This window comes from Staurois parvus, unplaced genomic scaffold (assembly GCF_062004578.1).
Source record: "Staurois parvus isolate SC_StPar_1 unplaced genomic scaffold, SC_StPar_1.0 ptg002305l, whole genome shotgun sequence".
Classification (NCBI taxonomy): domain Eukaryota; kingdom Metazoa; phylum Chordata; class Amphibia; order Anura; family Ranidae; genus Staurois; species Staurois parvus.
The window spans coordinates 13923-35297 of NW_028320101.1; the positions used below are offsets into that span (position 1 = coordinate 13923).

At 53.3% G+C, this 21375-nt stretch overlaps 1 protein-coding gene across 4 annotated transcripts; it reads left to right on the forward strand.

The window, feature by feature from the left end:
* Positions 1 to 317: 317 nt before the first annotated feature.
* ENTREP3 (endosomal transmembrane epsin interactor 3) lies at positions 318 to 21002 on the forward strand. 4 transcript variants are annotated; one of them, XM_089665720.1, is made up of 13 exons: positions 318 to 571; positions 2318 to 3244; positions 4642 to 4698; positions 6371 to 6481; positions 6560 to 6685; positions 8869 to 8976; positions 9071 to 9231; positions 10245 to 10344; positions 10423 to 10507; positions 12456 to 13004; positions 16407 to 16478; positions 16623 to 16864; positions 19632 to 21002. In XM_089665720.1, the coding sequence occupies exons 2-13, from the start codon at positions 2978 to 2980 to the stop codon at positions 19803 to 19805; spliced, it is 2052 nt and encodes a 683-aa protein (XP_089521846.1). In that variant the 5' UTR covers positions 318 to 571; positions 2318 to 2977; the 3' UTR covers positions 19806 to 21002. The 4 variants fall into 4 exon arrangements, with proteins under 4 accessions (XP_089521846.1, XP_089521845.1, XP_089521848.1 ...); XM_089665719.1 differs by lacking the exon at positions 318 to 571 and adding an exon at positions 703 to 2001; XM_089665722.1 differs by lacking the exons at positions 318 to 571; positions 8869 to 8976 and adding an exon at positions 703 to 2001.
* Positions 21003 to 21375: the final 373 nt, after the last annotated feature.

The following is a 21375-nucleotide window of genomic DNA, read 5'->3' on the forward strand; positions in this document are numbered from 1 at the left end:
ACTGATGAGTCGGAGGAGACCGGCGTGCTTGGCTCGGGGATATGAGGCCATGAAATATTGATGAGTCGGAGGAGACCGGCGTGCTTGGCTCGGGGATATGAGGCCATGAAATATTGATGCTTCCTTTCTGCTGACTGAAACCCGAGCCGAGGCGCAGGATCCGGCTGAAATGGTTCCATTAGCGAGCCGTCCGCAGGGAGCGGGGGAGGGGAGGGTCTGCAATCTCTCTGCAGAGGGCTGTGTGCTGTGAAGTGTCAGCTCCTGGGCCCACAATGTCACCATAGGGGCCCATTCACTGCCACCGGGGGGGGGGGGTAATAGCATGGGGCGGTAACTGCTGGCAACCAATCAGGATAATATCGGATGGTTGCATGCCATTAATAACCGGTAAGCCATAGCAACCGCCCTTCCAAGAAGCATGACGTGGTTGCTATTGGTAACCGCAGGGTGGTGGTGATGGGTGTGTAGGAGGAGCCTCTCTGGTCCCCAGACGTTGGATCCCTGCCATTAACTCTTCCCATTAGTCCTCCACCAGAGAAATCCGAGAGCCGAGACTGAGTGCGCCTTTAAGGTCTGTGACATCACCACCCCCCCCACCAACCTCCATCCCCCCCACCAACCTCCATCCCCCCCCCCCCACCAACCTCCATCCCCCCCACCAACCTCCATCCCCCCCCCCCACCAACCTCCATCCCCCCCACCAACCTCCATCCCCCAGACTACATCTCCCGACCTGCCCCTCGCAGCGTCCGTCCGGGGAGGATGTGCAGTAATGCAGTTGTCAGGTTGCTGCAGACATGATGCTGAGTGAGATAGCACTGGGTACCATCGGAGGAAAGTCCTCTCATCATCTCCATCCCGCGTCATCAGGCATCTGACTGTCTCCTGGGTGACACAATGATCTCCATCCTCTGAAGTTACATGATCTCCATCCTCTGGAACTGAATGATCTCCATCCTCTGGAACTGAATGATCTCCATCCTCTAGAGCTAGATAGTCCCATCCTCTGGAGTTTGATGATCTCCATCCTCTAGAACTAGATGGTCCCATCCTCTGGAATAAGATGATGTCCATCCTCTGGAATTGAACGATCTCCATCCTCTGAAGTTACATGGTCTCCATCCTCTGGAACTGAATGATCTCCATCTTCTAGAGCTAGATGGTCCCATCCTCTGGAGTTTGATGATCTCCATCCTCTGGAATAAAATGATGTCCATCCTCTGGAGTTTGATGATCTCCATCCACTGAAATTAGATGATCTCCACCCTCTGAAGTTACATGATCTCCATCCTCGGGAATTAGATGATCTCCATCCTCTGGATTAGATAATCTCCATCCTCTGGAATTAGATGATCTCCATCCTCTGGAATTAGATGATCTCCATCCTCTGGAATTAGATGATCTCCATCCTCGGGAATTAGATGATCTCCATCCTCTGGAATTAGATGATCTCCATCCTCTGGAATTAGATAATCTCCATCCTCTGGAATTAGATGATCTCTGACCTCTGAATTAGATGATCTCCATCCTCTGGAATTAGATGATCTCCATCCTCTGGAATTAGATGATGTCCATCCTCTGGAATTAGATGATGTCCATCCTCTGGAATTAGATGATCTCCATCCTCTGGAGCTAGATTTTCCCATCCTCTGGAGTTTATGATCTCCATCCTCTGGAACTAGATGATTGCATCCTCTGGAGTTTGATGATCCCTATCCTTGGGAGTTGGATGATCTCCATCCTCTCGAAGCAGACGGATATTTCTGTGTTGTTCATCAGTTTTACCCTTTCCAAGACTCCTGGCTGAAGCCAAACTGGAGCTCCCTTGTCTGCTGCAGCTCTATGCTGTTCCCCCGCTTTGGACTGGAGATCCAATCCCACCTGAGATAGATGGCCGACGGTCTCCTGAGCAGAAAGGGACCCAGGACCACCATGGAGTACTGCATGCTGGAGAACTGTTCCATGTGGAGCTCTCATGGAGGTCGATAGGAAAGACAAAAGGTCAGACAATTCCACAATTTTCCTTTACATCCTGCTAAGCATGTCAGTAGACACTTCCAAACCCTCGTTATCTGATCATGTATGTCGTCCCCACATGGACGTCTCCCCGGTATTCTGATCATACCACCATCTGAACACTGAAATCATTTCATCAACCTCCTCACCCTCCAGAACTTCATTCCAACATCATTGTTCCACCATCATCCATGGACCTTCCATCCAACCGTCCTCATCTCTCCATCTTCTACATCTTGTCCCCTCATCATGATTTGTACCTCCTCAGTGTTTAATCCATCTCTCTTGTCCAAACGTCTAGGCTGCCATCTTCCGGCCGTGCCAAGCTTGGAGAACCTGACCTCTTCTTCCCACTTGGTTTTTGATGTGAGCCAAACATACAGGAGGAAGCTTCTGTCATTCCAGTAATGAGGAGTGTTGAGGACTTTGGAGAACCAGCTGGTGGGAAAAGCTGAAATAAATTCTGTCCTTGGACCTCTCACCATGTAGAATGATGTGGATCTGACAATGGCTCCCGTTTCCCTGTAGCGTCTGTTGGCTGTAGCTCTGCCAAAACTCAACACCCGTCCACCATTGCTAGATAATTGCCATTCTTCACGTCCTGCTTGGGCCTCACGTTCTAATTCTGGTGGAATTGGTCATGACCAGTGTCCTCCTCGGCTGACTGTTTCTTTTATCTCTGGTGCCGAAAATTCCAGCAAAACCGCTTAAATATTTATAATCCTGTTTGTCAATTGAGAATACGATGACTCTGCTGGTGAACATCTACTGAGGGTTAAATCCCGATCTCACCTCCTCCACTGAGGGTTAAATCCCGATCTCACCTCCTCCACTGAGGGTTAAATCCCGATCTCACCTCCCCCCCCCCAGGGGTTGGTGCGCTGAAGATGTGATCCGACATGAATTAGAGGTTTGATGTGAACCCCCCTCCCTGTTATGCTGGATTGGGGGTCTCTTACTGATGAACGCTACCCTTGGAGTTCTAGCCTCCTACGTTTCCACCCTCGCTATGCCCTCCCCATCGGATTCCAGTTTTTCGCTGACTGGTCGGACCTCCCGCAGTCTATCCCAACTGAGGATCCACCGGGCTTGGTCGCATGTCCTGCTGGCCTTAGGTTTCGTCCAGGTCATTCTTGGGGTGCTGATTGTCACCTTCAGCTTGGTCACAGCTTCCATCACTCCGAATCTGAAGATCAAACATTCGTGTCCTTCCTGGGCCGGATTCTCTGTAAGTGACGATGGCGGCTCATGTTGGGGGTCGGTGGGGTCACTAATGTCTCTATGCACTGTATGTCTGTCTGCTCCACCGGCACTCATTGTCTTCTGCATCTTCTGCTGGTAGGAATCCATTATTTGTCACAAACCAAATTTAATTTGTATTCTTCCAAATCCCCCATCCTGTCCCTGTCCTCATTGCCACCTCCACAGAACCAGTGCTGGATGTAGAAGACAGGGAGATGCAGGAATGTAGCCTTCAAGATGCTAGGAATAGCTAGGAGGACATGTTGAGAGAGGCAATCCAGAGCAACCAACCAGAAAGATGGCGGCCAACTGGTTCCTCTGGGTTTACTGTGCTCACCATGGTGCTGGTTGTGTAATAGACAAGCCTGCCAATGGGCTTTGACCCATTGTGTGCCCTTCCATGACTGAACTGGACTGGACTGAGCTGGACTAGACTGAGCTGAACTGGACTGAGCTGACTGGAACGGTTTGTGGTGACCTTACTGGCCTCCACCTGACTGGGGCTTTTTGTGGTGACCTTACTGGCCTCCACCTGACTGGGACGGTTTGTGGTGACCTAACTCACCTCCACCTGACTGGGGCTTTTTGTGGTGACCTTACTGGCCTCCACCTGACTGGGACGGTTTGTGGTGACCTTACTGGCCTCCACCTGACTGGGGCGTTTTGTGGTGACCTCACTGGCCTCCACCTGACTGGGGCAGTTTATGGTGACCTCACTGGCCTCCACCTGGCTGGGGCAGTTTATGGTGATCTTACTGGCCTCCACCTGACTGGGGTAGTTTGTGGTGACCTTACTGGCCTCTAGCTGACTGGGGCGGTTTGTGGTGACCTTACTGGCCTCCACCTGACTGGGATGGTTTGTGGTCCCGGGAGAGGACATCACATATGGGAACGTCTTCTGTATCCATGGTATTCATTTTTCGAAGACGTTCCCCAGGCAGGACGATGTTGGCACCATGTCAGGTCAGCTCGATGGTTGTTGTGCCAAAGTTTAGAGAAACCTGACAAAGTATTAAACCTGATTTCATGTCTTTCTTCATCTCTTCCACCTTTCACCTCCTGGTTTCCCACACTCATCCTTTCCATGATGGCCGCCCTCCTCCTCGTTCCTTCTGTGTTCTGGCTTGCTTGACCCTTTTCTAAATCTCCATCAATTTCCTCCATATGATCCTCCCTGACCACTCCAACCACCACCCATCTTCTCACCCATCCTCGGCTGCTTTTTTCCGTATTGGCTTCCCTCCTCCATCTGTTCCTCATCCCCTTAAATTCCACCAACATGTCACCCAATTCACCCTGATTTGAATCCCTTCTGCTGCCTGTCCCAACCTTCACTCCAAATCTCCACCCTGGTTGTGCCTTCTCCCCTCTCCTCCCGCTCAGCTGGCTGTTTCAGGCCTCATCGGCTGCATCTCATGGAAGAAGCCCTTCACGCTGATGGTGAGTACATGGGATGGGGAGGACATTGTATGGATGAGTATTAGAGGGTCTCATGTTGATGGTCAGTTTGAGGTATTACAGGCTGCAAGGCGGTGGAAGAAGTAGGATTTCCATGGAGGGGAGCCTCAGCAGAGGGATCGTCCAATGATCTGACGGGGAAAGTCCCTGCAGATGAATTCTGTACATTGGGGGATATTCTGCAAAGGTTGTGGAGAGGATCTGGTGGCTTCTTTATTCTAGATGTTGTAATTTTACTTTCCACAAATGAGAATGATGTGTTGTGCTAGGATACGATGGCTGGGAGCGAAGTACTTCAGATGGTCAGAAGGTGCCGTAGGTCCAAACCATTTTATAATTCCACCAGCCTCAGTCCTGGAGAAATAGGAGGATCATCACTTTGTCCAGTGTGAGGAGATTTAGAGGACTAATGGCCCACAAAGAGGGCTGACCGCATGATGGGGCCGAGAGTTCAAATCCCCGAGTAGACGTCTGGGGGCGACTCTGGAAGAGGTCACCTCACCTCTTTGGCCCCGAACAGTGGTGCCGGTACTTGATGGCAGCATCACAGAAGGGTGAAGGTGTCTCCCTGGTGAACCCAGAAAAGACACCTCACCTATAAGCATCATGGTGACCACAGCCTGCTGCCTACATAGGGTGCTGGCCTCACGGAAGGGCATAGATTGCCCTGGGGGGGTCATATAGGAGGTGCCCTTTTAAACATGTGCCAACTAAAGACCTAAAATATTTAGAAAATGTTCCTTTATTGAACGGAATTCACATACCGCGGGACTCTGGGCAGGATACCTCACACTTGGGGGTTCAGCTCTCCTCTGAGATGGGTGTCCCAGGTGTTGGAGTGTTCACATTCTGGCATGGTGGGTGGTGAAGGATGGGGGGGATTCGGGCACGATGGGTGGAGAATGTAGGCGGCTGCAGGCTCTTGGCCAGTACCATGGCCGCCATCACACCAAACGCTGAACCGTGGCTTCGAGTGGAGCAGTCCATGCTGCCTAAGAGTGTATTGGGACATGGATAGGCGGTTGGGTGGGGAATATGAGAAGATGAATTCTGAAGTCTGGTGTTTCACTAGCCAGGGCAGGGTGGACCATACAGAGGAGGTGACAGTAATTGGCCAATAAATGATAATAGGTGTGTGTTGGGAGGGACGGGGGGCGTAGAGAAAGGAGGAGCAGAAATCTCTACTGGAGGCAGATATTTCCGGTGGCAAAACGAAACTGACTACAACATTGTCCTCCATGGGAAGGTGAAACCAACGTAGCTCCTCATTGACTATGGATGGCCGAAACCTCCCTGAAGATTTTCTACCATTCTATTGCTTCACAAGAAGGGAATTGAGCTACAGAAGTCAGAGGAAGGAGGAGTTATGAGTTCAGACAATGGCACCATTTTTATATTTGGAAGGTAGGTCGCCCGCATACTCCATCATTTGCTTAGATCCAGGTGAGGACAATTTCAGGCTCTTTCCACAATTGTGTCTCTCTATGACTTTACAGAACACGGCCGGCGTACCTATAGACAGGAAGGCTCAGAAGGTGCCCAGGGGGGGGTGTAGCTCAGCAGCAGCAGAGTTTGGGGTCCAGTTCTTGTATCGCTTTGGTCCCATGATTCTGGGTGCGTCCAGCTATACTCAGTACTGATGTATGTGTTGCAGGTCACAGTGTTCACCTTGCTGAGCGCCCTGAGTGTCATGCTGAGCCTCGCAGGGTCAATCCTGTCCTGCCAGAATGGGCAGCTAGTGAAATCCTTCAACTCCTGTAAGAAGGTAAGTGTGCACCAAGATGGTGGTGGTGCCCGGCACCCCTTCACACTCACCTGACCCTGATCTGTCTCTCACCCATAGGAGAACAACTGGTGCATCTGCTGCCACCCCGCCATCCAGCCGGAGGCGCCATCTGACTGTGGGGAACTGGAGAAACTCACCCTGTACCCCAACCACCAATGTGACAGCATCCGCACCGCACTGAAGGTGACTTACCATCTCTCTGGCATGCTACTGTCCCTGGTGGGAGGAGTGGGGCAGGTAGAATACAAGGTGGAGGCTGGATGTGTATTGAAAGTAAGTGCAGGTAAGTGGTAGAGGATGGGGGAGGACAGAGTTAGGTGCTGGAGGATCAGGAACGGATCGAAGTAGGTGGTGGACGATAGGGAGAGAATGGAGGTAGGTGGTGGGGATGGTAGAGGCGGAGGTAGGTGGTGTGGGATGGAGAGAGGATGGAAGTAGGTGATGGGGATGGTAGAGGATAGAGGTTGGTGTTGGGGATGGTAGAGGTGGAGGTAGGTGGTGTGGGTTGGACAGAGGATGGAAGTAGGTGGTGGGGATGGTAGAGGCGGAGGTAGGTGGTGGGGATGGTAGAGGCGGAGGTAGGTGGTGTGGGTTGTAGAGAGGATGGAGGTAGTTGGTGAATGATGGGGAGAGGATGGAGGTAAGTGGTGGGGATGGTAGAGGCAGAGGTAGGTGGTGTGGGTTGGAGAGAGGATGGAGGTAGTTAGTGAATGATGGGGAGAGGATGGAGGTAGGTGGTGGGGATGGTAGAGGATAGAAGTAGGTGGTGTGGGATGGGGAGAGGATGGAGGTAGGTGGTGGGGATGGTAGAGGATAGAGGTAGGTGTTGGGGATGGTAGAGGTGGAGGTAGGTGGTGTGGGTTGGAGAGAGGATGGAGGTAGGTGGTATTGGGAGGTTTAGAGAGGATGGAGGTAGTTAGTGGAGAATGTAGAGAGGATGGAGGTAGGTGATGGAGGAAGGATGGGGGTAGGGAATATGAAGAAGATGTAGGTAGGTGGTAAGAGATGGGGAGAGGATGGAAGTAGGTAGGTAGGTGGTGGGAGATCATTTTTTCTGTCTAGCTGAACATATTAAGGGTGGAGACAAGTGGTCAGGGAGTCAGGATGGGGAGGGGGAGGGGCAGTCGGATGGCACTGGGGTACTTCTCCTCTGGTAGGGACAGTCAGGGTGGGGAGGGGCAGTCGGATGGCACTGGGGTACTTCTCCTCTGGTAGGGCCAGTCAGGATGGGGAGGGGCAGTCGGATGGCACTGGGGTACTTCTCCTCTGGTAGGGGTAGTCAGGATGGGGAGGGGCAGTCGGATGGCACTGGGGTACTTCTCCTCTGGTAGGGCCAGTCAGGGTGGGGAGGGGCAGTCGGATGGCACTGGGGTACTTCTCCTCTGGTAGGGACAGTCAGGGTGGGGAGGGGGAGGGGCAGTCGGATGGCACTGGGGTACTTCTCCTCTGGTAGGGCCAGTCAGGGTGGGGAGGGGCAGTCGGATGGCACTGGGGTACTTCTCCTCTGGTAGGGACAGTCAGGGTGGGGAGGGGGGAGGGGCAGTTGGATGGCACTGGGGTACTTCTCCTCTGGTAGGAGTAGTCAGGATGGGGAGGGGCAGTCGGATGGCACTGGGGTACTTCTCCTCTGGTAGGGGTAGTCAGGATGGGGAGGGGCAGTCGGATGGCACTGGGGTACTTCTCCTCTGGTAGGGGTAGTCAGGATGGGAAGGGGCAGTCGGATGGCACTGGGGTACTTCTCCTCTGGTAGGGACAGTCAGGGTGGGGAGGGGGGAGGGGCAGTCGGATGGCACTGGGGTACTTCTCCTCTGGTAGGAGTAGTCAGGATGGGGAGGGGCAGTCGGATGGCACTGGGGTACTTCTCCTCTGGTAGGGGTAGTCAGGATGGGGAGGGGCAGTCGGATGGCACTGGGGTACTTCTCCTCTGGTAGGGGTAGTCAGGATGGGGAGGGGCAGTCGGATGGCACTGGGGTACTTCTCCTCTGGTAGGGGTAGTCAGGATGGGGAGGGGCAGTCGGATGGCACTGGGGTACTTCTCCTCTGGTAGGGACAGTCATGGTGCTTCCAGGATTCCCAGGACAATAGGTTGGTGTTATTCTGGTGTCTCCTGGTGGGTGGGTCCCTCACAGAACTGTCAGTTGTGGTTCTGATGTGGTAAGGTTCTAGTCATGGAGTCCGGAGTCCGGAGATGACAGAAATGTGGGTTTTGTATTATGTGTCCTCTGTATTCTCATCCAGTCTCTGTATTTCCCTCCATATTTGGGATCCCTCCCTCGTGTTGCCTCCACCCCGGGTCTCAGCCTCCTGCTCTGGGTGAGTTGCCCGTGGCGGTATGTTCCTCTCACTTACCTCTCTGTGTGTTGTAGGACCTCTTGTTTAGTGTTTGTGGCCTCACCATCTTCTCCACCATCATCTGCACCCTGTCCGCTGTCATCTGCTGCGTTCAGATTTTCTCATTGGATGTCATCCATGTTGTAAGTCCCGTACTGCGCATGAACACGCCCAGCTTCCATCATGGTGGCCCTTCTCCCGGTCGTCCACACCAATAACCGTTTCTGTTTCTCGCAGCTGGCGCCTCACCGCTCCACCTCCATCCACTTGGAGTGTTTCTCCCCCCAGGACACCATCCTGCAGAGCATGATCGAATGTGAGGAGTTTGTTCCTCCAGTGCCACCTCCACCATATTACCCTCCAGAATATACATGCAGCTCCGAGACGGACGCACAGAGGTAAGTGACCCCGGCTGGTCAGTGGACCCTCTTGGTTGTCTGTGTAGACCGGGTAGTTAAGATGAAACTGGGAATCCTCAATCTAATATACAAGGGCCTCCAGAACCTTCCAGCTACTTCGATCTCTGCATTGGCCTTCAGCTTGGCCCAGTTGTGTGTTCCTCCTCTGCTCACACCTTGGACTTCTCACGTACTCCTCGTTTTCTGTGCAGGCCATCAGACACTGCCAACCAGGGGCGGACTGACAAGCCATGGGGCCTCCAGGCAATAGGGGATCATGGGGCCCCTGTGTCCCCACCCACACTCGAAACCACACCCAAAAAACCCTATGAAAGGTACTAGGGGCATCTCATGAGGCCCCCTACTGACCTTGGGCCCTCGGGCAGTGCCCTAGTGCCTGAATGGTCAGTCCGCCCCTGCTGCCAACCCTCCAGTCCTGTTTGATGTAGAAAGGTGTCAAATCTTCGCTCACATCACCACACCCCCATGTGTTACCAGATCTTGTTCTAGAAGTTTAGACGTGGCGCTGGAGGTCATAAGACCGAGCTGACTATCCTCTACCCAGGAATGAACATCTCACGGATCCAATCAATGAGGAGAGATGAAGGCCCCATGAAGAGGTCTCCACAGAAAGCTTCATTTTGTAGGAAGCTCCATCCGTCTGGTCACGTCTGACATTTCAACCATGGGTGGATGTTGGTGTGTTGGGTCACCCAGGGAATTCATTCATCTCCTTAGAAACCCAGTATTGAGATTTACCACCAGAGTACTGACCCCTGTGAAGTCTCACTTCTCCTGCTGTAATGGGCATGAACTGCACGCTCGGGTTTGTAATTACTGCAGCAGGTGGGTTGGAGATCTCATTGCTGGAGCCACCAATGGGTGATTTCGCTCACCAGCATCCACACATAATTGAACTATTGGTTTTGGAAAGAGAGATACCTTCATTTATAGAGCTCTGGAATGTGAAGTCTCTGGAAGTGTGCGCCAACCACCCTTCTATGTGTTTGCAGCATCACCTACAATGGCTCCATGGACAGCCCCATCCCGCTCTACCCCACAGACTTCCCACCCTCCTACGAGAGTGTTATGGGCCTTCGGGAGGACAGCCAGGTAGGAGCTCGGCATTCATCTACTGCTCCTCTAGGCTATTCGTTTGGTGAAATTATATGGACTCTTTCATTTCTACAGGCCACTTTGTATGATGCCCAGGCCCACCAGAATTCCATGCACAGTGCATCTGACCGGAGGGACTCCACTGGACACAGCGGGAATGGTGAGATGGTGGACTAGACGTATCAGGAATGGTGGAGATAGTAGACTAGGCTTAGAAGTAATGGTGGTCCTGGGGAGATAGTAGACTAGGTTTAGCAGTAATGGTGGGATGTTGGAGATAGTAGATTAGGTTTAGTGGTGATGGTGGGATGGTGGAGATAGTAGACTAGGTTTAGTGGTGATGGTGGGATGGTGGAGACAGTAGACTAGATTTAGCAGTAATGGTGGGATGTTGGAGATAGTAGATTAGGTTTGGTGGTGATGGTGGAGACAGTAGACTAGGTTTAGTGGTGATGGTGGGATGGTGGAGATAGTAGACTAGGTTTAGTGGTGATGGTGGGATGGTGGAGATAGTAGACTAGGTTTAGTGGTGATGGTGGAGATAGTAGACTAGGTTTGGTGGTGATGGTGGGATGGTGGAGATAGTAGACTAGGTTTAGTGGTGATGGTGGGATGGTGGAGATAGTAGATTACGTTTAGTGGTGATGGTGGGATGGTGGAGACAGTAGGCTAGGTTTAGTGGTGATGGTGGGACTGAGGAGATAGTAGACTAGGTTTAGTGGTGATGGTGGGATGGTGGAGATAGTAGATTAGGTTTAGTGGTAATGGTGGGATGGTGGAGATAGTAGATTAGGTTTAGTGGTGATGGTGGGATGGTGGAGACAGTAGACTAGGTTTAGTGGTGATGGTGGGACTGAGGAGATAGTAGACTAGGTTTAGTGGTGATGGTGGGATGGTGGAGATAGTAGACTAGGTTTAGTGGTGATGGTGGGATGGTGGAGATAGTAGACTAGGTTTAGTGGTGATGGTGGGATGGTGGAGATAGTAGATTAGGTTTAGTGGTGATGGTGGGATGGTGGAGATAGTAGACTAGGTTTAGTGGTGATGGTGGGATGGTGGAGACAGTAGACTAGGTTTAGTGGTGATGGTGGGACTGAGGAGATAGTAGACTAGGTTTAGTGGGGATGGTGGGATGGGGTAGACAGAGTAATGGGGAGATGATGGAGATGGTAGACTAGGCTTAGTGGTGATGGTGGAGATAGTAGACTAGGTTTAGTGCTGATGGTGGGATGGTGTGGACAGAGTAATGGGGAGATGATGGAGATGGTAGACTAGGTTTAGTGGTGATGGTGGGATGGTGGAGACAGAGTAATGGGGAGATGATGGACATGTCAGGCTAGGTTTAGTGGGGATGGTGGGATGGTGTAGACAGAGTAATGGGGAGATGATGGAGATGGTAGACTAGGTTTAGTGGTGATGGTGGGATGGTGGAGACAGAGTAATGGGGAGATGATGGACACGTCAGGCTAGGTTTAGTGATAATAATGAGATGATGGAGATGGTAGACTAGGTTTAGTGGGGATGGTGGGATGGGGTAGACAGAGTAATGGGGAGATGATGGAGATGGTAGACTAGGTTTAGTGGTGATGGTGGGATGGTGGAGACAGAGTAATGGGGAGATGATGGACATGTCAGGCTAGGTTTAGTGGGGATGGTGGGATGGTGTAGACAGAGTAATGGGGAGATGATGGAGATGGTAGACTAGGCTTAGTGATGATGGTGGAGATAGTGGACTAGGTTTAGTGGGGATGGTGGGATGGTGGAGACAGAGTAATGGGGAGATGATGGACACATCAGGCTAGGTTTAGTGGTGATGGTGGAGACAGAGTAATAAGGAGATGATGGACACGTCAGCCTAGGTTTAGTGGTAATAATGAGATGATGGAGATGGTAGAGTAAGTTTAGCCAGCAGGGTGGGTGGATGATGGTGCGAAGCAGGAGTAGTGGTGGTGGTGGTCAGCTGGTGGACTCTTCTGGGTCAATTGTCACGTGATGAAAGTGTTTGGCTTGTACTGAAATGTAGAAACATGTCTCCTGAGATGTGGTCCTGGTGTTCTCCATGCCCCTCCTGTGTTGGATGATGGAGGTCCTTCTCTTTTTGTTGGCAGAGGACAGCAGCCCTTCGGAAGATTCTGTCTTGCTGGATGTCCAAGGTTCGGTGCGGTCTGTGGACTACGTCTTGTATCGCTCCATTCAGCGTAGCCGAGCTGACTACTGTTTGAGCGTGGACTGCGGTCAGTGTGGCCATCACCAGCACAGCCCCACCCTGAGCCTTCAGGGGCCCTTTGAGGAGGTGTCAGCTCCTCAGATGAAAGGAGGACGCTCTTTCTCGTGTTCCACACCTAGCTCTTGCCAGGACCCTCCGCCGACTGTGGGAAGTGGCACCACACGTAGCTGTAACAGGCTGGAGAACATCGGGACGTTGGTTGGACCGTGTTTCCCTGAGCTGCGGGTAAACGGGAAAGTCCCTCGTGCGCGGGAGCTAAGCCGAAGCTCCGGGTGTTCCCTCCACCACTCCTCCCCCTGCCAGACTCCGGACTGCCCCCACCGCCGATACAGCGAGAACACGCGGCCTAAAGCACTGTGCACCAATCAGGTGCCGCGATTCGTAGTCCGTTCACACAGTGACCCCGGGATCTCCTCCATTATCCAGACAGGTGAGTGAGAACATTCTATCTTCTCCCATTATATATCTCTGCGCCATGGGAGATGGACCGCCCGCCCCCCTGATGATGTCATTGTGAATTCAGGGAGATGGACCGCCCGCCCCCCCTGATGATGTCATTCTGAATTCGGGGAGATGGACCGCCCGCCCCCCTGATGATGTCATTCTGAATTCGGGGAGATGGACCGCCCGCCCCCCTGATGATGTCATTCTGAATTCGGGGAGATGGACCGCCCGCCCCCCCTGATGATGTCATTCTGAATTCGGGGAGATGGACCGCCCGCCCCCCCTGATGATGTCATTCTGAATTCGGGGAGATGGACCGCCCGCCCCCCTGATGATGTCATTCGGAATTCGGGGAGATGGACCGCCCGCCCCCCTGATGATGTCATTCGGAATTCGGGGAGGTGGACCGCCCCCCCGATGATGTCATTCTGAATTCGGGGAGATGGACCGCCCGCCCCCCCGATGATGTCATTCTGAATTCGGGGAGGTGGACCGCCCCCCCCTGATGATGTAATTCTGAATTCGGGGAGATGGACCGCCCGCCCCCCCGATGATGTCATTCTGAATTCGGGGAGGTGGACCGCCCCCCCCGATGATGTCATTCTGAATTCGGGGAGGTGGACTGCCCGCCCCCCCGATGATGTCATTCTGAATTTGGGGAGGTGGACCGCCCCCCCCGATGATGTCATTCTGAATTCGGGGAGGTGGACCGCCCGCCCCTCGCTGATGATGTCATTCTGAATTCGGGGAGGTGGACCGCCCGCCCCTCGCTGATGATGTCATTCGGAATTCGGGGAGATGGACCGCCCGCCCCCCTGATGATGTCATTCGGAATTCGGGGAGATGGACCGCCCGCCCCCCTGATGATGTCATTCGGAATTCGGGGAGATGGACCGCCCACCCCCCTGATGATGTCATTCGGAATTCGGGGAGATGGACCGCCCGCCCCCCTGATGATGTCATTCGGAATTCGGGGAGGTGGACCGCCCCCCCGATGATGTCATTCTGAATTCGGGGAGATGGACCGCCCGCCCCCCGATGATGTCATTCTGAATTCGGGGAGGTGGACCGCCCCCCCCTGATGATGTAATTCTGAATTCGGGGAGATGGACCGCCCGCCCCCCCGATGATGTCATTCTGAATTCGGGGAGGTGGACCGCCCCCCCGATGATGTCATTCTGAATTCGGGGAGGTGGACTGCCCGCCCCCCCGATGATGTCATTCTGAATTCGGGGAGGTGGACCGCCCCCCCCGATGATGTCATTCTGAATTCGGGGAGGTGGACCGCCCGCCCCTCGCTGATGATGTCATTCTGAATTCGGGGAGGTGGACCGCCCGCCCCTCGCTGATGATGTCATTCGGAATTCGGGGAGATGGACCGCCCGCCCCCCTGATGATGTCATTCGGAATTCGGGGAGATGGACCGCCCGCCCCCCTGATGATGTCATTCGGAATTCGGGGAGATGGACCGCCCGCCCCCCCTGATGATGTCATTCGGAATTCGGGGAGATGGACCGCCCGCCCCCCTGATGATGTCATTCGGAATTCGGGGAGGTGGACCGCCCCCCCCGATGATGTCATTCTGAATTCGGGGAGATGGACCGCCCCCCCGATGATGTCATTCTGAATTCGGGGAGATGGACCGCCCCCCCGATGATGTCATTCTGAATTCGGGGAGGTGGACCACCCCCCCGATGATGTCATTCTGAATTCGGGGAGATGGACCGCCCGCCCCCCGATGATGTCATTCTGAATTCGGGGAGGTGGACCGCCCCCCCTGATGATGTAATTCTGAATTCGGGGAGATGGACCGCCCGCCCCCCCGATGATGTCATTCTGAATTCGGGGAGGTGGACCGCCCGCCCCCCCGATGATGTCATTCTGAATTCAGAGAGGTGGACCGCCCGTCCCTCGTTGATGATGTCATTCTGAATTCGGGGAGGTGGACTGCCCGCCCTCCCGATGATGTCATTCTGAATTCGGGGAGGTGGACCGCCCCCCCCGATGATGTCATTCTGAATTCGGGGAGGTGGACCGCCCGCCCCTCGCTGATGATGTCATTCTGAATTTGGGGAGGCGGACCGCCCGCCCCTCGCTGATGATGTCATTCTGAATTCGGGGAGATGGACCGCCCGCCCCCCCTGATGATGTAATTCTGAATTCGGGGAGATGGACCGCCCGCCCCCCGATGATGTCATTCTGAATTCGGGGAGGTGGACCGCCCGCCCCCCCGATGATGTCATTCTGAATTCGGGGAGGTGGACCGCCCCCCCCGATGATGTCATTCTGAATTCGGGGAGGTGGACTGCCCGCCCCCCCGATGATGTCATTCTGAATTCGGGGAGGTGGACCGCCCCCCCGATGATGTCATTCTGAATTCGGGGAGGTGGACCGCCCGCCCCTCGCTGATGATGTCATTCTGAATTCGGGGAGGCGGACCGCCCGCCCCTCGCTGATGATGTCATTCTGAATTCGGGGAGATGGACTGCCCGCCCCCCCTGATGATGTAATTCTGAATTCGGGGAGGTGGACCGCCCCTCGCTGATCATGTCATTCTGAATTCGGGGAGGCGGACCTCCCACCCCTCGCTGATGATGTCATTCTGAATTCGGGGAGGCGGACCGCCCGCCCCTCGCTGATGATGTCATTCTGAATTCGGGGAGATGGACTGCCCGCCCCCCCTGATCATGTCATTCTGAATTCGGGGAGGCGGACCTCCCGCCCCTCGCTGATGATGTCATTCTGAATTCGGGGAGAAGGACCATTCGCCCCTTGCTGATGATGTCATTCTGAATTTGGGGAGGTGGACCTTTCGCCCCTCACTGAAGATGTCATCCTAAATTCGGGGAGGCGGACCATTTGCCGATGATTGATGATGTCATTCCGAATTCGGGGAGATGGACCGCCCGCCCCCCCGATGATGTCATTCTGAATTCAGGGAGATGGACCGCCCCTTGCTGATGTCATTCTGAATTCGGGGAGATGGACCATTCGCCCCTCGCTGATGATGTCATCCTGAATTCGGGGAGATGGACCATTCGCCCCTCGCTGATGATGTCATTCTGAATTTGGGGAGGCGGACCCTTTGCCCCTGATTGATGATGTCATTCTGAATTCGGGGAGGCGGACCTTTCGCCCCTCCCTGATGATGTCATCCTGAATTCAGGGAGGCGGACCTTTCGCCCCTACCTGATGATGTCATCCTGAACTCAGGGAGGCGGACCTTTCGCCCCTACCTGATGATGTCATCCTGAATTCTGGGAGGCGGACCTTTCGCCCCTGATTGATGAGGTCATCCTGGAGGCGGACCATTTGCCCCTGATTGATGAGGTCACAGTGGAATATTTTCGCTGGTTCCGTGTCCAATGTTTCTTCTTGTATGTTGCAGATTTCGGGGACGTGGACTACATGAAGGTCCTAGAAGAGGACAACCTCTCCCTCTCCTCCATAGATGCAGCAGGTAAGGCAGTCGGAGGAGAAGCTCCACCTGTGGTGGCCAATGGCAGTTTCCAGTTGGAAAGTCTTGTAGACACCTTCCAGTTGTGCCGGATTGTGCTCCTCATGACCCCCCCGCAGTGGGTGACTCTCGTATCTGTCTCCGTAGCTCTGTGTGCCGAGGCGGGCCCCCACAGACACCACCGGCCAACCTCCCCCTTACTTCTGCGCACGGGTTCAGCCGGAAAGAACCGCTTCCTGGTGACACACAGGACGGTCCAGCGGCTTTCCAGAAGTGGTGCCTTGTCCCTCGGAGACCTGAAGGGCGGGAGGAACACCCGGATGATCATGGCCCGGTTCCTGAACCGATCCCGGAGGAGCCTAAAGGAGGGCGGAGACAACACAAAGCAGGTGAGCGGGGGCGGGGCAATGTCCTTGTAGGATGACGCCCAACCATGGGAGGGGTCCAGGAATAGAGAGCCTACCGGAGGCCTTCCTCAGGGTCATTTCTGCCTGTGGTCTTGTGACCAGTGGGAGGGGTTCCCTTGTCCCTGCCCACCACCTAGCACCATCCGTAGGTTCCACCCACTACACACCTCCCAGTGCCGCCCCTTTTACAGGACGCAGAGCCACATGCCACTTTGTAGTGCCAAGCATGGAATTTGTTGATGATAACAAGAAAAGCAGTACCATAGATCCCAAGCAACAATAGATCCCCAGCAACAATAGACCCCCAGCAACAATAGATCCCCAGCAACAATAGACCCCCAGCAACAATAGATCCCCAGCAATAGACCCCCAGCAACAATAGATCCCCAGCAACAATAGACCCCCAGCAACAATAGATCCCCAGCAACAATAGACCCCCAGCAACAATAGACCCCCAGCAACAATAGACCCCCAGCAACAATAGATCCCCAGCAACAATAGATCCCAAGCAACAATAGATCCCCAGCAACAATAGATCCCCAGCAACAATACACCCCCAGCAACAATAGATCCCCCAGCAACAATAGACCCGCAGCAACAATAGATCCCCAAGCAACAATAGACCCCCAGCAACAATAGATCCCCAAGCAACAATAGACCCCCCAGCAACAATAGATCCCCAAGCAACAATAGATCCCACAGCAACAATAGACCCCCAGCAACAATAGACCCCCAGCAACAATAGATCCCCAAGCAACAATAGACCCCCAGCAACAATAGATCCCCAGCAACAATAGACCCCCAGCAACAATAGATCCCAAAGCAACAATAGATCCCCAGCAACAATAGATCCCCAGCAACAATAGATCCCACAGCAACAATAGACCCCCAGCAACAATAGACCCCCAGCAACAATAGATCCCCAAGCAACAATAGACCCCCAGCAACAATAGATCCCCAGCAACAATAGACCCCCAGCAACAATAGATCCCAAAGCAACAATAGATCCCCAACAATAGAACCCCAGCAACAATAGATCCCCAAGCAACAATAGACCCCCAGCAACAATAGACCCCAGCAACAATAGACCCCAGCAACAATAGACCCCCAGCAACAATAGATCCCCAGCAACAATAGATCCCCAGCAACAATAGATCCCCAAGCAACAATAGATCCCCAGCAACAATAGATCCCCAAGCAACAATAGATCCCACAGCAACAATAGAACCCCAGCAACAATAGACCCCCAGCAACAATAGATCCCAAAGCAACAATAGATCCCACAGCAACAATAGACCCCCAGTACCAATAGATGCACACCTAGCAACAATATATCCCCCATAAACAATAGATCCATGGCTAGCAACAGATCTCAGCGCAACAATGGGCTCAAAAGCAACAATAGATCCCCATCCAGCACCCATATACCCCCACAATAGATCCCCCAGCAACAATAGCTCCCCATCCAGCAACCATAAATATCCCCCAGTAAAAATAGAACCCCCAGAAACAATAGATCCACGCCTAGTAACAACAGATCCCCAAGCAACAATAGACCCCCAGCAAAAATAGATCCCCAAGCAACAATAGACCCCCAGCAAAAATAGATCCCACAGCAACAATAGACCCCCAGCAACAATAGACCCCCAGCAAAAATAGATCTACCAGTAACAATAGATCCCCCAGCAACAATAGATCCACATGCAGTAAGAGAAAATAGATCCACTGCAGTCAGAAACAATAGACCCCCCCAGCAACAATAGATCCCATGCAGTCAGAAACAATAGATCCCATGCAGTCAGAAACAAAAGACTCCCCAGCAACAATAGATCTCATGCAGTCAGAAACAATAGACCCTCCAGCAACAATAGACCCCCAGTACCAATAGATGCACACCTAGCAACAATATATCCCCCGGAAACAATAGATCCATGGCTAGCAACAGATCTCAGCGCAACAATGGGCTCAAAAGCAACAATAGATCCCCGTCCAGCACCCATATACCCCCCACAATAGATCCCCCAGCAACAATAGCTCCCCATCCAGCAACCATAAATATCCCCCGTAAAAATAGAACCCCCAGAAACAATAGATCCACGCCTAGTAACAATATGTCCCAAAGCAACAATAGATCACCCCTCAACAAGAGATCCCCACCCAGCAACCATAGATATCCCCCAGTAACAATAGATTTCCTCAGCAAACATAGACCCCCCAGCAACCTTAGCCCTACCCACAGCAACAATAGGTCCCAAAGCAACTATAGATCCCTATCCAAAAACCTTAGATCCCCCAACAACATTAGATTTTCCAGCAAAAATAGATTCTGCAGCAACAAAGAAGCCCCTCAGCAACCATAGATCCCCGACAACCATATATCCCACCGTAACAAAAGACCCCCTCGGCAACCATAGATCCCTCAGCAACCATAGATCCCCCAGCAACCATAGACCCCACCCGCAAGCATAGATCCCCCAGCAACCATAGACCCCACCCGCAAGCATAGATCCCCCAGCAACCATAGACCCCACCCGCAACCATATATCCCCAGCAACCATAGATCCCTCAGCAATCATAGATCCCCCAGCAACCATAGATCCCCGCAACCATAGATCCCTCAACAACCTTAGATCCCTCAGCAACCATAGATCCCCAGAAAAATAGATCCGTTAGGTGTTGAGGTGCCAGAACCGCGTTCCCCCTCCTCCCCGGGATGAAACCATTTCTGCTCTTGTTTGACCTTTTTCAGCCCCTGAAGAGTCTGCTGCCCCTGGACCCGGAGCGGTGGCCCCCCAGGACCCCCATGCAGAGTTGCGGAGACCTCAGCTCCACCTCATCTCTCCGCCGTCTCCTGTCCGGCGGTCGGCGAGGGAACCGGCGTCCACACAGCCTGAACGAGGCGCCAAAAGAGAGTTCGGTGTGAGGAGAGGCGGAGTGAGAGCCGCCCACGCAGAACCCGGCACAGAGGGGACCGCATGATCAGTGACCTTACAGTGTGTGGCCCCTGAGACCACCGGGTTCCAGGAGCGTTGACTCCGCCCACAGCTGTGATTGGTGCGCCAGTCTCCTCCCACGCGATGCATCCTCAATACTGGTTGGTGTGCGGTCAGTGCATGTGATTGCATCTCATAGACGCCCGCGGGGCGCACGCCCCCCACCTCCCACATGCATGCCGGTGCCCTTGTGGTGCATTGTGGGAAAAATCCGCTGCATGCCGGGAGCCCGACTGTCTGTACGCATGTGACTCCGCCCCCCAGGAAAGACGCTGATAGATTGGTCCGCGGGGGAGGGTCTGCACCGCCCAGCCAATCACATTCCAGTTCTCATCTCTGATGGGGGAGGAGACTTTGCTTATCGTGGGACGATTCCGTCCAATCACAAAACAGGAAGCTCCGCCTGCAGACCGCCTCCGAGGAAACAATCATCCACCGTACAATCTGATCGGTACAATCATCCACCGTGCAATCTGATCGGTACAATCATCCACCGTACAATCTGATCTGTGCAATCATCCACCGTACAATCTGGTCTGTACAATCATCCACCGTGCAATCTGATCTGTGCAATCATCCACCGTACAATCTGGTCTGTACAATCATCCACCGTGCAATCTGATCGGTACAATCATCCACCGTACAATCTGATCTGTACAATCATCCACCGTACAATCTGATCGGTACAATCATCCACCGTACAATCTGGTCTGTACAATCATCCACCGTACAATCTGATCTGTACAATCATCCACCGTACAATCTGATCGGTACAATCATCCACCGTGCAATCTGATCTGTACAATCATCCACCGTACAATCTGGTCTGTACAATCATCCACCGTGCAATCTGGTCTGTACAATCATCCACCGTACAATCTGATCGGTACAATCATCCACCGTACAATCTGATCTGTACAATCATCCACAGTACAATCTCTTCCCTGGCACAGCTCTGTCTGCAGATCCCGAGAATCGAGGACAGATTTGGACATTACGCCGTCAGCACGATCCTCGAGGACTGTTTGGCCAGGACTGGTGGGTGTGGCTGGTGGGCGGAGACAGGCGGATTGTACGATTGTAGATTGCTCTGTGTATATTGATGATTAAAGTTTCACATTTACCAATCATGTCAAATTCTTGTCTATAGAGATCCCGACACCTGACCAATCGTTATAGAGGGATCCCGTCACCTGACCAATCGTTATAGGGGGATCCCGTCACCTGACCAATCGTTATAGAGGGATCCCGTCACCTGACCAATCCTTATAGAGGGATCCCCTCACCTGACCAATCGTTATAGAGGGATCCCGTCACCTGACCAATCGTTATAGAGGGATCCCGTCACCTGACCAATCCTTATAGAGGGATCCCCTCACCTGACCAATCCTTATAGAGGGATCCCCTCACCTGACCAATCGTTATAGAGGGATCCCGTCACCTGACCAATCCTTATAGAGGGATCCCCTCACCTGACCAATCGTTATAGAGGGATCCCGT

Bases quoted from the DNA above. Each gene is read 5' to 3' on its own strand.
- ENTREP3 (XM_089665720.1), top strand. From the start codon at position 2,978: ATGAACGCTACCCTTGGAGTTCTAGCCTCCTACGTTTCCACCCTCGCT. The intron at 3,245-4,641 runs GTAAGTGACGAT...CCTCCCGCTCAG, and splicing joins CTTCCTGGGCCGGATTCTCT to CTGGCTGTTTCAGGCCTCAT. The intron at 16,479-16,622 runs GTAAGGCAGTCG...CTGTCTCCGTAG, and splicing joins CTCCTCCATAGATGCAGCAG to CTCTGTGTGCCGAGGCGGGC.